Source organism: Stegostoma tigrinum, chromosome 14, assembly GCF_030684315.1.
Source record: "Stegostoma tigrinum isolate sSteTig4 chromosome 14, sSteTig4.hap1, whole genome shotgun sequence".
NCBI classification, from domain to species: Eukaryota; Metazoa; Chordata; class Chondrichthyes; order Orectolobiformes; family Stegostomatidae; genus Stegostoma; species Stegostoma tigrinum.
Window position 1 is genome coordinate 31,838,828 of NC_081367.1, and position 15,817 is coordinate 31,854,644.

General features: G+C 37.1%; 1 protein-coding gene across 1 annotated transcript in view; it reads right to left on the reverse strand.

Annotated features, from left to right (window-relative positions):
- Positions 1-13,890, reverse strand: part of LOC125457873 (transient receptor potential cation channel subfamily V member 6-like) — a 45,889-nt gene extending 31,999 nt beyond the window's left edge. Inside the window, exons 1-6 of the mRNA XM_048542592.2 lie at positions 13,804-13,890; positions 12,722-12,802; positions 11,819-11,913; positions 8,119-8,241; positions 6,844-6,984; positions 1,904-2,002 (exon numbers count right to left, since the gene is read on the reverse strand). Of these exons, the coding sequence (XP_048398549.1) occupies positions 1,904-2,002; positions 6,844-6,984; positions 8,119-8,241; positions 11,819-11,913; positions 12,722-12,756 (493 nt within the window). The 5' untranslated portion in view covers positions 12,757-12,802; positions 13,804-13,890. The remainder of the gene's footprint in view (positions 1-1,903; positions 2,003-6,843; positions 6,985-8,118; positions 8,242-11,818; positions 11,914-12,721; positions 12,803-13,803) is intronic.
- Between the last annotated feature and the right edge of the window lie 1,927 nt (positions 13,891-15,817).

The window sequence follows — 15,817 nt, forward strand, 5'->3', positions numbered from 1 at the left end:
GGTGAGTGGTGTTCCACAGGGCTCTGTTCTTGGGCCTCTACTGTTTGTAATTTTTATTAATGACTTGGATGAGGGGATTGAAGGATGGGTCAGCAAGTTTGCAGACGACATGAAGGTTGGAGGTATCATTGACAGTATAGAGGGCTGTTGTAGACTGCAGCGGGACATTGACAGGATGCAGAGATGGGCTGAGAGGTGGTAGATGGAGTTCAACCTGGATAAATGCGAGGTGATGCATTTTGGAAGGTCGAGTTTGAAAGCTGAGTACAGGATTAAGGATAGGATTCTTGGCAGTGTGGAGGAACAGAGGGATCTTGGTGTGCAGATACATAGATCCCTTAAAATGGCCACCCAAGTGGACAAGGTTGTTAAGAAAGTATATGGTGTTTTGGCTTTCATTAGCAGGGGGATTGAGTTTAAGAGTCGTGAGATCTTGTTGCAGCTCTATAAAACTTTGGTTAGACCACACTTGGAATACTGTGTCCAGTTCTGGTCGCCCTATTATAGGAAAGATGTGGATGCTTTGGAGAGGGTTCAGAGGAGGTTTACCAGGATGCTGCCTGGACTGAAGGGCTTATCTTATGAAGCCAGGTTGACTGAGCTCGGACTTTTTTCATTGGAGAAAAGGAGGAGGAGAGGGGACCTAATTGAGGTATACAAGATAATAAGAGGCATAGATAGAGTTGATAGCCAGAGACTATTTCCCAGGGCAGAAATGGCTAACACGAGGGGTCATTGTTTTCAGCTGGTTGGAGGAAAGTATAGAGGGGATGTCAGAGGCGGGTTCTTTACACAGAGAGTTGTGAGAGCATGGAATGCATTGCCAGCAGCAGTTGTGGAAGCAAGGTCATTGGGGACATTTAAGAGACTGCTGGACATGCATATGATCACAGAATTTTGAGGGTGCATACATGAGGATCAATGGTCGGCACAACATCGTGGGCTGAAGGGCCTGTTCTGTGCTGTACTGTTCTATGTTCTACGTTCAGAATACAATGGGACCTTGATCAGATGGACCAATTGGCTGAGGAGTGGCAGATGGGGTTTGATTTAAATAAATGTGAGATGTTGCTTTTTTGGTAAGGTAAACCAGGGCAGGACCTGTACAGCGAATTATAGGGCTCTAGGGGTACAGGTGTGTAGCTCCTTGAACCTAGTGTCACAGGTAGACATGGTGGTGAAGAAGGCTTTTGGCATGCTTGCCTTCATTGACCAGAACACCGAGTGTAGAAATTGGGATGTCATGTTGCAACTGAACAGGACATTGGTTAGTGATAATGGGAACTGCAGATGCTGGAGAATCCAAGATAACAAAGTAGGCTACTTTTAGAGTACTGCATACAATTCTGGTCTCCCTGTGTTGGGAAACATGTTGTTAAACTTAAGAGGGTGCAGAAAAGCATTACAAGAGGTTGTGAGCTATAGGGAATAGGCTGGGGCTTTTATTCTTGAAGGTTTGGAGGCTGAAGGGTGACCATGTAGAGGTTTACACAATCATGAGGGCATGTATAAGGTGAATAGCAAAGGTTTTTCTTTTCCCCAGGGTGGGGGAGTTCAAAACTAGAGGGCATAGGTTTAAGGTGAGAGGGAAAAAAATATTAAAAAGCACCTGAGGCGTAACCTTTTCACCCGGGGGTGGTGCATGTACAGAATAAGCTGCCAGAAGAAGTGGTGGAGGTGGGTACAAATACAACATTTAAGAGGCATCTGGATGGGTACATGAATAGGAAGGATTTGGAGGGATAAGGGCCAAATGCTGGCAAATGGGAGTAGGTCAGATTGGGATGTGTAGTCAGCAGGACATGTTGGACCAAATTCCGTATCCATGCCATATGACTCGGTAAAATATACATTCCTTAGGGTTATTTAGGCACAATTCTTGAAATAATTACAGAACACTTACCTAAGGAATCCTGTGCCTCTAATGGAGCACAGTGCTTAATAAGAGTTCGGACAATCTCTTCATTGCCAATGCATGCTGCAAATGACAACAAGTATTCACCTGCGGGTAAAACAATATGGTCAAAAATAGGCTATCCACAGTAACATCAAATCAAAGCTATAAACTATATCAGTTCATCAGTTTACAATCACCATTGATGACCAGTGTGAAAGACAGTTTGAGCAGATTACTGTTAAGGTACGAAAATTAAAAATATGTGAAAGGAAGAATTATTCCCCACTTGACATTGTTTGAATGTTGCACGTCGATACTTAGGCAACATAGTGCACTATTGCTGTGAAATCCATCAGACAAGGCCATAATCAGATCAGAATTTCAAAGAGAAATATGAATCAGGAATCAAAGTGACAAGCAAGACAATTTGCTCAGTTAATATAATTGGTTATCTCTTGTATATTTTAAGGACACAGTAGATTACACAATACGTACACAATATAATGAATTCCCAATTTAATCCTACATATACAAATTTCCAAAATATGTAGGGATTTTCTGCAGAAATTCTGCCATTCAGCCATTATATCTTCAAAGAAAATCCCCTGAGTACTCAAAATAATTAATACCAAAGTTATGATTGTTGAGCAAGTGAACTGCTGTGGAAATACACTCCCACAATAAATATAGGCTACCTCCTGTTTCCTTAAGTGGGTATAAATTACTGGGATATTGTATCAACTGTAGTCTGTGTCCTTTCTGATATTATTTTGTCCATTTTGGATTTACACAGTCAGGCTCTGATTCCCTAGGGATTAATTACTTTTATTGTAGCTCTACTTTCTTCCTAACGAGCAGCAATAGAGTTCTTTATTGTTTTCAGTCATTGCTAGGGAACAGTAGTGCAATTCTATCTTCTATAATAATCCTTGACATTGGAGCTGTTCAGACTCAGTACTATTTTCTTGATAAACCAGTCATTGTTTGAAAGGTGAGAAAGCCATTTCTGTTTTATCACTATTTTTAAAATAAATTGTTGTCATGTATTTATTTAGGCAGAATTTGCTGTAGCTAATGCACAAATTCTACAGCAATTTCAGGCAACAGACATATGTACATGTTAAATATGAATATCCAATAGTTGTGCTCATCTTTCTTAGCTTTGCAAAAGCATCACCCTGCCATTGAAATTAATTGAACTTTGTGAAATTACTTTGTGTATTATATAAAAACTAAACTCTCCACAGAAAATGAAATTTTGTCTACTTAACTCTAAATACTCTTTCAACAATGTAATTTGTATGAAATACTTCTAGTCACCAATAAGACACAAAAAAACTAAAAGTACGAAATCTCATTCTTTTGAGTATCAATTGTTGCAGATTTTAAAAATGGGAAGCTGTACATTTGAGAGAGATAATGGGAACTGCAGATGCTGAAGAATCCGAGATAACAAAGTGTGGAGCTGGATGAACACAGCAGGCCAAGCAACATCTTAAGAGCACAAAAGCTGACGTTTCTGGCCTAGACCCTTCATCAGAAAAGGGGGATGGGGAGAGGGTTCTGGAATAAATAGGGAGAGAGGGGGAGGCGGATCAAAGGTGGATAGAGGAGAAGATAGGTGGAGAGTAAGCTTTACATTTGACTTTTTCTTCCTTTGATTTTTTCAGAATACATGAATAAGAAATGTTTGGAGGGATATGGGCCATGTGCAGGCAGGTGTAAATAATTTAATTTGGTAACACGGTTGGCATGGACTGGTTGGACCGAAGGGTCTGTTTCCATGCTATATGACTCTATGACTCTCTTTTGGTGCAATCTTGCATTCCCTTTTCTCATTTCTCTTTCTGTACTTACTTTCTCATTGAATTTACCCATTGTATTCACAATCTTTTTTTAGTCCCTCCATTGTCAATTTCACAATTTTACAGTCTGATTTTTCAGCGAGATATACCATTATTTGTCATGTTCACCCAAAACCCAGATACCCTGGGCCATGTTTTTCCTATGTTGTTAGTTCAGAAAAGAATACCGACCAACTAAAACAAAATGATCGTGACATCCCAGGGTCTGGTGCCCTTGCTCTACGTCGAACCTCTGCCATGTTCTTGAGTGTAGTGATGAAGCAGGTCTTGGGACAGGTCAACTTTATTAAGGAGGTATGTAAGCAGAAGATGGCACTGAAGAGTGTAGTGCTTTGTTCTATGACAAGGTTGCCTCCTCATGCTAACATTGGACCTCCTTTCCCTTTCCTCATCGATGCCAGGCTACCATCCTCCCTGTGCTATTTCCCACACACACTGTCTTAGGACATCAGCTGCCTTGGTGATGGTTACAATGGGTGTCTGAACCTATTTCCATTTGTATCCTCATGATCTTTCACGAAGCAAGAAAATGTCTACATGCCGGGAAAGTCAAGGTCTCAGTCAAGTTCCTAGTGAAGACAGGTTTAATCTAAAATAAAGTCAGAACTTCCTGTTGCCAGACTGCAATGGGAAAATGCAGGCTTTTGGCACCAGTGCACACTTTCAGGAATTGCAATGTTAATATATAAGGTAGCAGTCTGATAGATTTTGAGATGATATAACAGTATGGGTAGAGAACTGATTATTAGACAGGTAGCAGAAAGTAGCAATAAATGGGACATTTTCAAATGAACAAGCCGTTACTAGTAATGTCTAGCAATCCTCCTTTGGGTATATCATGATTGGATACATTTAAGGTAAGGGTAGACAAGTTTTGGAGCTCTCAGAGAATAGAGGATTTGAGAATAAGCAGGAAAGTGGAGGTGAAGACTGGGATCAGCCTTTATCATACTCAATTGCAGAGCAGACTCAATGGACCATAAGGTCTTTACTGCTCCTATTTCTATTTTTAACTTGCCGGACGATAAATCCAAAACCTAACTAATGGTGAATGTTCTCACAATATACAAAATTATGACACATTGTATTCTAGTTCAGAGTAGTTTGTGTTACTTCCTGTATATTATTGAACATTACTCTTAGTTGGCTCTTTGTATTATTTATCTTTTTACAGACATAACACAATTTCTAGGATCCCACCTAATCCATAAACATTTTGTTACTTCAGCAAACCTTACTGTTGGATGATAGCTTGTTTATAGGTAAAAAGAAGTAACTTAGTCATTTTTTTCTAGGTTATTTGTAACAGTTGTTCAATGTCATTTGAACACTTTGACAAAAATTGTTCTGAATAGTTCCAAATTGTAAATAGGTTAGAGGTAAATGAGTGAACAATTATAAAAATATATTAAAATATAACATTGTACCAAAATGAACAGTGTGGAGCTGGAGAAACACAGTACAACAGGCAGCATCAGAGGAACAGGAATGCTGATGTTTCAGGTTGGAACCCTTCTTCAGAAGACCCTTTTTCTGGAAAAGCGTCCTGACCCGAAGTGTTAGCTGTCCTGTTCCTCTGCTGCTGCCTCGTCTGCTGTGCTCCTCCAGATCCACATTGTGTTATCTCTGACTCTAGTTTCTGCAAATCTTACTACATCTGTAACAAAATGAACAATTGTGTTATCAGCACAAAACTTTTCAAAGTGGACCAATCCACTCAATTCTCTGGTAATTAAATAATTATTCAACTGATCGTTTGGACAGCAAAGGGACCAGAAAGATGGATGGCAACCATTCCAATGCAAATCTAATTGACAATTCCCCAGTTATTTTGACTTTGCTGAATATCCATATCATTTAACCACCATTCATACATACCTACATTCTCCTTACTACTAGATGCCTTCAGTAGGCCAAGTGAATCCCTTATATTTGGTCAGGGGTGACATCTACCATTCTCCTAGAAGAATGTCAAAATCACAAAATTGATCTGACCCTCCAGTGAGTGGGTTTTGTCCCCCACCTCTGTTTAGCCACACCCTGTGGTTGCCCTGATACTTATTTCTGAAAATCAGTATATAAATCCCTAGGATAGAATACTCCAGGTCTGTTACTTTTTGTTGAGGAACGAGTGATGCCTAATGCTATGAGAGTTTGCTTCATATTTGACAGCTATAGAAATAGAAAAGGAATATGAATTTCACTTCTGGCTCCAACATGCTTCAGGTATTGTTTACATATAAAAATGCTACTTCACATTTTATTGTGTTTGAGTGCAGGCATAGAGTGAAGTGAATAAACAAATAGAAAGAGAGGAACAAAAGTAAGAAGGATGGTAAATGCATAATGTAGCTAGATTTTTGGATGATGTCTTCAATGTCATATAGGAGAAATATCCTGTGCAGCATTCCTTTATACAAGCACTTCTAACAATGCATTACAAAAGTAATGGTTATATTTCTGTATCTGCGCCATATGTCCTGCTGTCTCAGTTCTCCCCAATAAGGCAAACTCCTAATACTCAGGTGGTATGTTCCCAGATAGTACCTTGGGCATTTACCTTGGTATATGCCACCTCTGCCAACATATGGTACTGTGCTAGGGTTGTTTGAGATCATTTGTTGCCACCAAACTTTCTTTGTCTTTGTTTTGTCTTTAGCTAATCTAATGACTAGTGGTTGAGGATACTCCACCAATTAGTGTCTATACAAGGGGCACTGTCCTTAGGTAACAAGAAAGGTTCTTGCATGATAGCAACTAATACAACTCAGACATAATTAGATGGACCTGAGGAACTGGCACGGCTACAACTATGCTCTCCAAAATTTGGACAGAATTCCTTGTGTTCATCCATGCTGTGTTTGACATCATGTACAGACAACGTAACATTAATATTAACTCATTTAGAATCAGTACCTTATACATAATTGACAACTTCCATATCAGCAACACATTGTGTGTATTAATAAACTTGACAAATAGTCAGTAGGTATAAAGCTCGCATGTCCTTAGACCCTGCTCAATGTGTCAATTTAATGGAAACTTGAACAATTTTACTGTGGAGAATAAATGAAACATTACCATAGTAACACTGACATTCCTCTCCAGGGACAAAGCAGGAACCGGTTGCACGAGCATTCATCACATCAGCTCCTCGCTTCAACAGCTCCTTAACCATTTCCACATCTTGTTTCAAAACAGCAATGTGCATGGGGGTCTCACCTAAAGTATGAATAGAAAAAGAAATGAAAATGGCACTAAAGACAGCTGTTTTCTCCAAACTGGATTAAAAAAAAGCATCACACTTAAGATGTCAGTAATCCTGGTTCTTTTCTCATTTTGACAGAAAGTTTATTTCAGCTTGAGAATGTCTGCTGTTGACATTGGCTAACTGAAATGAAACTATTCAATTCCAGATGACCAAGATTCCTCAATCGGCTGAGCATGAAAGCCAAGTCAGGAAAGAATGTTCAGATTATGTTACTGATCTTAAATATGTTATAATCTGACAAAGGAAAGATGACTTTGTGATTATTAAGTAAAAATTTTATCTCTGCATAGCTAGTCAGCAATGTGGTAGTCTTGTGCCTTGCACAGTAGATTAAGAAGCAGAATTTCAGATTTGACTGCAAAATTGTGCTCAAAATGTGCTAGTTATGTTACAGATTCAGTTACACTGAGTTAATTTAAAATTACTTTACATAGTCGCAAAAGCAAACTCTTCCATGAACCATGTCATCAAGCAGCACACTGGAATGTAATTGCTTCTTTGAGTTGAATATCCTGTTCTGACTGGTAGCAGGAAGGGCACTCGGTGATGGTATACCCAGACTCTGCCACCTCCCCACCTCTGGTGGAATTAAGTCCTGGGTGGAAATTGTGACAGTCCAAACACATCACACAAACACTGCGAGAGGCAGAGCAGACTTTCATCCCACTAGTCATTACTTGTTTTGATCCACATGTTGGCCAATGTTTAATCATTTGCACAGTTCAGGGTTGCATCTCCGACATTTTTACCTCAGGTGCATATATTTTACCATGAATTAGGTTCAGAAACAGTCAATATTAATGTATAAGACCATGCTTTTTAATTACAGAAAATCTATTTTCAGAGGAATACATTGAGCATCTGTTAGTTAATATTGACAAACATAAAAATTAGTTAAATAGATCAAAATGGGCAGTTATTTTGTCTTTCAAACATGTTGATTTTGGTAAATACATATCGAGTAAAATCTTCTTTCAATGACTATGAGATTAAAGTTCTAAACTAACAAATTGCATTTGCACAGTTTTTTTACCATAGTAAGAGCTGACTCTATGAGCAACAAGAACACTATTATTATTTTTTACCTCTGTACATATCAGATGTCATTGGTTCATTGATCAGAGATGGCATCATATCCAGAATAAACTCCGCAATTTCCTTATTGCCATTTAACAAGGCAGTATGCAGGATTGTTTCTTCCAAATTCCCTTTAAATAATATTTTTGAGTTTCAGTTTAGAGCACAAAATGAAATATAAAAACACTTGTGATGTTATTTTACAAATAATATTTTGTAGTTTGAACAGATAAACATATCATATAAACATATAACAACAAATGTTTGTTATTACTATGCCTACTATTCTGAAAATTGGTATCATTATTCAGCCAGCCAGTCTGCACACTGATCAACATTCCCAGAGGCAGGGTTTCAACTCCTAAGCAGCCTATAAGACTCTGTCCTTTATTAGCAACCGGATTGTCATAAGATTGTGTTGGGGCTTCTCTAAACAGCTGAGGAAGGATTGTCCAAATCTTTCTGGCCCATCATCAGGACCATTGCTGTTCCAACAAAATCTAACCCACAGTTTTAATAACAATAGCAGCATGACACCATAAATTTAAGTAAACTCCTTGGCATTACTGACACTAACTGAGCTTTTTTTCTATAATTTATGTGAAACAAGTGACCAATAAATTTATTTTAAACATAAAATCTATGTTTGAGGGTAAATTCACAAGAATTGAGTCAAGATTAATTTCACATAAGTTCTTGCTAAGCCTCTTCTTATAATAACATTAATGAGATTATAATAAGATTAATGGTTTAGTAGTGTGACAAATGTGAAACTTTACAAATGGGTATATATTGGATTGTTTCTTTTCATTCAACTTAAAATAGAAAACCCTTGAATAGGGGAATGGAGTGTGGGGATTGCAGTGTCTTATGAAATTCATCCTGCAGAGTCAGTGATCCAGGTCAAAACAATAAAAAATTAGTAAGTATTTAAAGCCGATTTTCACACCTTGACTCAAAAGAGGGGCAGGTGGTCTAGCTATATACAAACTCTCAACTCAGGTAGACAGTCAGAGAAGAGAGGGAAAGAAATGGTTGTTATTGTACCAAATAGATGGAAAGATTGTTCTTGTGTTATCCATGAAAGAGATTGCTGGTGAGAATAGATTCCTTGTTTGAGGGGATGAAACTCAGGGATGACAAGGTTCCTTGTTGCTGGAGGTCAGTTCCATGATACTTAGGGGATTTAATGAATGAACTTTATAAGGACACTGAAAGACTCATCCTGGTTTGACAGGAAGAGGGGATTTTTGGAAGCTGGGTGGAGCTTGGGACCTTCATCTTTAAAGTTACATATGTACTGAGAGCTTGGCACAATGTACAAATTTAGTGAGGTTTCCAGCTGTGTTAATTAATTTTCAGGGTAATCATCTTTTTAATTGTTTTCTGTATTAGTTAACCATATGTTTAATTAACATTGAATTTAATCCGTTTGCTATAATAAGAAAATTAAAATGTGAAGTCCAATCATTTGATTCAGTCCAACAGTCACTGGGAAATTAATTTCTCTTTTTACATGTTATTTATTTCACTTCGTTGCCGCTGGATGATGCCATTGACTGACTGTGGCAACAATCCCTGACTGAATACAATCTTCCTTGATTTGACCAGGACCTAATCTCATGGCACTTCCAGACACAGCCATTTAGTGGAAATACATGTCATGGGCTGATGGCACACACTTTAAATGTGTCATTGACATAGCATGATTACATACAGCAACATGTTCACCGCATTGACTGATTACTGCTGGCAACTACGAGAAGTTATTTGGCTTTGTTTCTGTGCTAAAAGGCAAGACAGAAATATCATGAGACTTTTTCTGAATGATGCAGCAATGCATTAAAATGCAAGGCATGGTAGTGGTGTTCGGACCACACAAGAATGCGCAAAGTGAATGCATGCTAAAACTGTAACCGAAGTTTTCCGAGATTCAAACTGCTCCAATGCATGATGGTTGTCTGTCTCTGTGTTCAAAGAGACCTGGAAGAAGCATTGCAATGAAAGGTGTCTGTGGACTCTAAGTGCAATACTGAAGTGCAATACAAGCGAGTCAAAGGTGTGGTGAGCCTGATGCTTTGGTGATGCCAACCTCTGTGGATGCAGGATCAGGCAGTTGGTCCCCTTTAAGATGTTAGGACTGCCAGCCAAGGTGGATACCTAGAGGAGCAAGTGGCAAGCTAGGGTCACCAGGTACTCACTCAGATTTCCATGTCAGGAACTGTCACTACCTAGTTTATTTTCTCTGCCTGGAAAAATAGCAAACTGCGACTAAATGAGTTCAGATTAGGCGACATTGAGATGTTAGTGCATATAAATAGAACCCTCGCTGCTCACTGTTAATACCTTGGGTGGTAAATCTGATCTTTTTCTTTGAAGTTGAGAATCTTGTTTCTTCAATCTCAACATTTGTTTCCAAACCGACTCATCACTTGCCAATGTCATTCAGGAGCTGAGAAAATTCCTCTTTAAAGGACAGATGAGGATCAAGGTAGGTGTTAAGGATCATCTGAAAGGTGAATTAAATGATAGAGGCAGAGAGGGTAGTTCCGGACTCTCATGTGAGGTAGCTGAAGGACAATAAAGGGGAGGATTGCAAATGATTCTGCTTTCTATAGCGAGCTCTGCAGTAAACTGCACATGTAGTTTTATGTGCAGCTGATGACAATTTTATGACAATGTGATGCTTTATGTCTCAGCCAAAACAATTACGGGACGGCTTGGTTGATTGCTGCTTGAAAATGTTGTTGGTATTCATTAAGTCATATGCGTCAGTATCTTCCAGAAAATGGGTAGGAAAGGGAAAACAATAAGGATTTTTAAAAAGGTCAGCTTAGAATTAAAATAAGAATTATTTTTAAAAATCTTTGACTTTGAAATCATAGTTTCAGGAATTCAAAATGCTTAGTATTAAGATACTTAAAATGATAACCTAATTCTTGCCATGCTTATGAATGATCTTATTATTATAAATTATATCTTGGATTAGCTGTGATCTTCCTGAATGCCAGAGCAGACTTTAGGGCCAAGTGCTTTTGTGTCTTATAGTTTTATGGTACTTATTATTTGCAATCTCTTATTCGTGAGAAATGTTTTGTAAATCATGAATTTGCACTTAGAGCTCCTGACAGTATGAATATATTGTTGAGCTACCGGGGTGGATCAACACTGAATAATTGCGATATGTTTGTAAATTGCAATTTGCGATTTTAGCCAAGATATACCATGCCTAATATTTTGGTTTCTAAATATTATATTACTAGGTTGTTATCAATAAATGACTACTAATATCCTAACCTGACTTTCACAGATTAAAGAGTTTGTGTTAGCTGTTACTACTAAAGAAGTATTTGTAGAACATTAGATATCAATAAATTGCTTCTAAAGAAGAGTAGAGCTGATTAATGGATACAGCGAATTAACAGAGGCTTGAAAACCTCAGTCTCCATGATGTAATGTCCATGATTTCAGCCGGGGGTTGACTGAAAGGTTCAAATCAGAAACAAGTCAAGAAGCCAGATGGAAAATAAGGGCAAGTTAATCTGAATGTTTTTCATACTGAAGCTATCATTCAATTATCAATTGATTTTAGCAGAGGAAATTTCATTCCGACCTGGTGATATGCAGGACAATTAAAACTGGGAAGAAAAATTAAATTACAGATAGTAATAGTTATGACTAGAATTAATTAAGATACATTAAACATACCTCGAATGGCAGGATCAAAATCTTTACTTGTCAATAAGGACTTCATACTGACAGTGTCATTTATGTGAGCTGCTTTAAAAAACTCACTTCCATGCCTGAAAAAGCACATTTTTCTCTTAATTATTCAAAGAAGAAAACTTTTAAGGTTATTTCAAATCTATTTCAGATGCATTTGATATCAAATAATCTTAAGTAGTTATAAAAATGATCCATTTTCTCTTTGATATGCAAGTTGTTTCAAGAATCAAGCACCAGGATTTTTAAATTTTGGAGTTGTGGTGTAGATATTTTCTAATCATCTGTTCAGAGATGGTATTGCATGCCTTTGGAGCAGGTGGAACATGACCAGCTGACCAAAACTAACAATAAAAAGTGATATCAAAATTGGAACCAAGAAGCAGAACTTTATTTTGCTCAAATTTGGTTAAAGATTTACAATTGACTCCATTCTCAGGTGTATCACTTAATACTGCTGTTCTTTTGTTCTCCCCCCCCCCCCACCACCACCACCACCACCACAAAAAAAGTAAGGTCTCCAATATTCAACATAATTGTTCCTGCAAAACAAAATGACTTGTTTCAGGTAGTGAACAAGGCCCTTGATGGATGCTCAGATTTAGAAAACCAGTCGGATTATTTAAAAAATAATCCATGGCCATTTAATTTTAAATTAGTTTTTCATATGTGAATTGAATAACCAAAAATATAAGTAGGGGATATTCAAATTCTCTAAATCAATACTATTTCATTTACTGGGTGTTTCATTGTAATCTCCTAACTTCTTTGACTCAGATACTCTTCGCCTATAATCTGCTCTCCAACATTCAAACTAAAGCTTTTGCAGATTATATTATACCTCAACATTGTTACATATTTGTCTTTTAGGTGTTCTTTGTTTCTTACCTTGCCGTATCGTTCACGTTCACTGTGATATACATGTGGACTCTTTAATTTACTTTTAGCAGCTTAACTCCTGAATAATTCCTTTAAAAAGAGAGGGGATTATATTTGATAAACATTGCTTCAAGAACAATATTTTTAAACAAATTCCCCATAACTTTTTTAATGTTTCAGTGAAATTTGTGAAATTGTAAGCTTGTGAAATTTTTGCAAATTGGATATCCTCAAAAATTCCTTTAATAATAAATTAAATATAACATTCCTATAATTTTATTTATAAAATAATTAATACCATCTAAAAATAATCATACGCAACTATTGTGCATCACCCGTTGATTTAACTTGCATTAGTTCCATCTGCACACCATTTCAACAGACTGTCCTTTACTATTTTATTCAATTAAGATTACTAGGAGTTACTTGCTTTATCCTTATAAACATCACATGCATGAAGCTATTTAAATTTAAAGAGTGGTATTATACTCAACAATGCATTAAGGGTTGAAATATTGTTATCAGAATAAAGTGGTATAACAATTCAAATGTGCTCATTAGTTTAATATAGAAAAATGTTCCCTTGAATCCAATATTATTACAATGATGAACACCAATTTATCAATATCTGCCTCTGTTTGAATCTCTGAAAATTATAGAGTTTTCCATTGCTACAACTTGACATTCTGAGCTTAATCATCATTGCATTTCTGACTAATGACACGGCAATAAAGTTCCAAATTATTCCAATTTTACTTAAGCTATTTATTTTTCTAACCTTGCCACAATTAAAAACCAATATCTGAATTATAATATGTCAATATGTTGCTATTTTCTTCCCAAGAATTGCTTACTGTCAAATTAACTTGAAAATAATATTCTGGCTTAGGAACCACATTTTAAGTCATATGTCTAAATCTTGAACATTATCTTAAAATGTTTATAGAACTTTTAACAAGAATTTCGCAAGCTTTAATAAACAACTTCCTCAGAACTATCAAACTTAGAATTTTTCTTTCTTCTGAAGAGCTCATGCTTATCAATTTGAAGAAGATTGTCTTAGTGCGTACTAGCAGATTGAATATCCTTACCTTAGATTCTCTTCTTGATCATGCGTGTATAAAATCTTCCAGTGCAGTGTGTTATTGACTACAGAAACAACCTTAAAGGAGTGACTTTATCTGGCTAATTGTTTTGGAAATACACAGGTCAACTTCTTGACATGTTTTCATTGTATTTTGGAAGACAATTTTATTATTTCAGTAACCAACAATAAACAGAAGGAATGATCTCCAGCAGGAATGCTTGAATAGATTTCTAATTATTCAGTTTACTTCCAATGAACATCTTGATCAAAAACATATCATGATTCAGAGGAAATGTGATAGAATTTGGTGACTTTCAAAATTAGGTCAGCAACCAAATGCTATGTCTCTTTAAAAACAGATTTTAAATAAAGTATTTGCATAATGTTGTGTTACTAAATTGTACAAAATCCTCACATGGAACAATATCACCATTCCTCATTGTCACTGGTCTAGATTCAGGATCTCACTCACTAACAGTGCAATGGGTGGGCCTGCACCAGTTTGCTTGCAACAATTCAATAAGATGACTTGGCACCATCTTCACTAGGGCAACTAGAGATGGGTAGCAAATAATAATCTTGCCAACGATGCCCATGTCACATGAAAAGATAGAAATAATTGAATGAGAAAACTCTTTCTCATTGATAATTTTATTCAGCTAGATTTCTTTTTAAAATATGCATTAGTTGGTAAAATTATGTTGGTATTAAGATGGGTTTAACTGCCAAATAGAGACATAGAGTACAAAAGCAAGGAAGGTATGATAAATCTTCATGAAACATTAGTTTGAATTCATTTGGTACATTGTGCCCATTTCTGAGCAAATCATTGGACAAATGAAGATGTTGGAGACAGTACTGAAAATGTTCATATTCCAGAAATTTCCATTACATGGATTGACAGGAAAAGCTCAGGATTTTCTCACTGGAGAAGAAAAGATTAAGAGGCGTTTTGATAGAGACATTTGACAGAATAGATAGAGAGAGGCTTTTCTTGCTGGTTGAAGATCAAGAAGCAGAGGACACCAACTAAGATGATTAACTAAAGGAACAGTAACAATATGACAAAAATATTATTATGTAGTGATTTGTTTGGACTTGGAATGCATTGCTTGAATATGTGAAGGCAGATTGAATTGTGTCTTTCATCAGAAAATTGAAGGAAAAAAAGAGGTGTTATAGGTAAATGCAGAGGAGTGTGCTAAGAGGGCTAGCATTGATGCAACATGCCATATGGCCTCCTTCTGCGCTATAACTATTCAATGATTCTATAATTTCTGATGTACAGCATCTGGTTTATCAAATTCTAACTGAAGAACATTTGAAAATATTAGAATGTTTATTAAAGTTAATCCAAGAAATGGATAACAAAGTGTGGAGCTGGATGAACACAGCAGGCCAAGCAGCATTGCAGGAGCATAAAAGCTGAAGTTTCGGGCCCAGACCCTTCATCAGAAAAGGGGGATGGGGTGAGGATTTCTGAAATAAATACCGAGAGGGGGGAGGCGGACCGAGGATGGATAGAGGAGAAGATAGGTTGCAACAAGAGAGTTGTAGTGGGAGAGAGATCCCCTGAGGTTGGTCCGGAGGGAGGAGGGTAACTTCTTCAGGTTAGGCCTTTAAAATAGTTATGGAAAAGGATAAGCCTTCCATAAAATTTAAAGTTCTTAATTGAAGTAAGACAAATTTTAATGGTATGAGACAAGAATTGTCAAAAGTTGATTGGATTAGACTACTTGCACGTAAAGGGATGACTGAAAAGTGGGAGGCTTTCAAAAGTGTGATAACAAGAACATGGAACATAGAACATAGGACATTACAGCACAGTACAGGCCCTTCGGCCCTCGATGTTGTGCCAACCTGTCATACCGATCTGAAGCCCATCTAACCTACACTATTCCATGTACGTCCATATGCTTATCCAATGACGACTTAAATGTACCTAAAGTTGGCGAATCTACTACCGTTGCAGGCAAAGCGTTCCATTCCCTTACTACTCTCTGAGTTAAGAAACCACC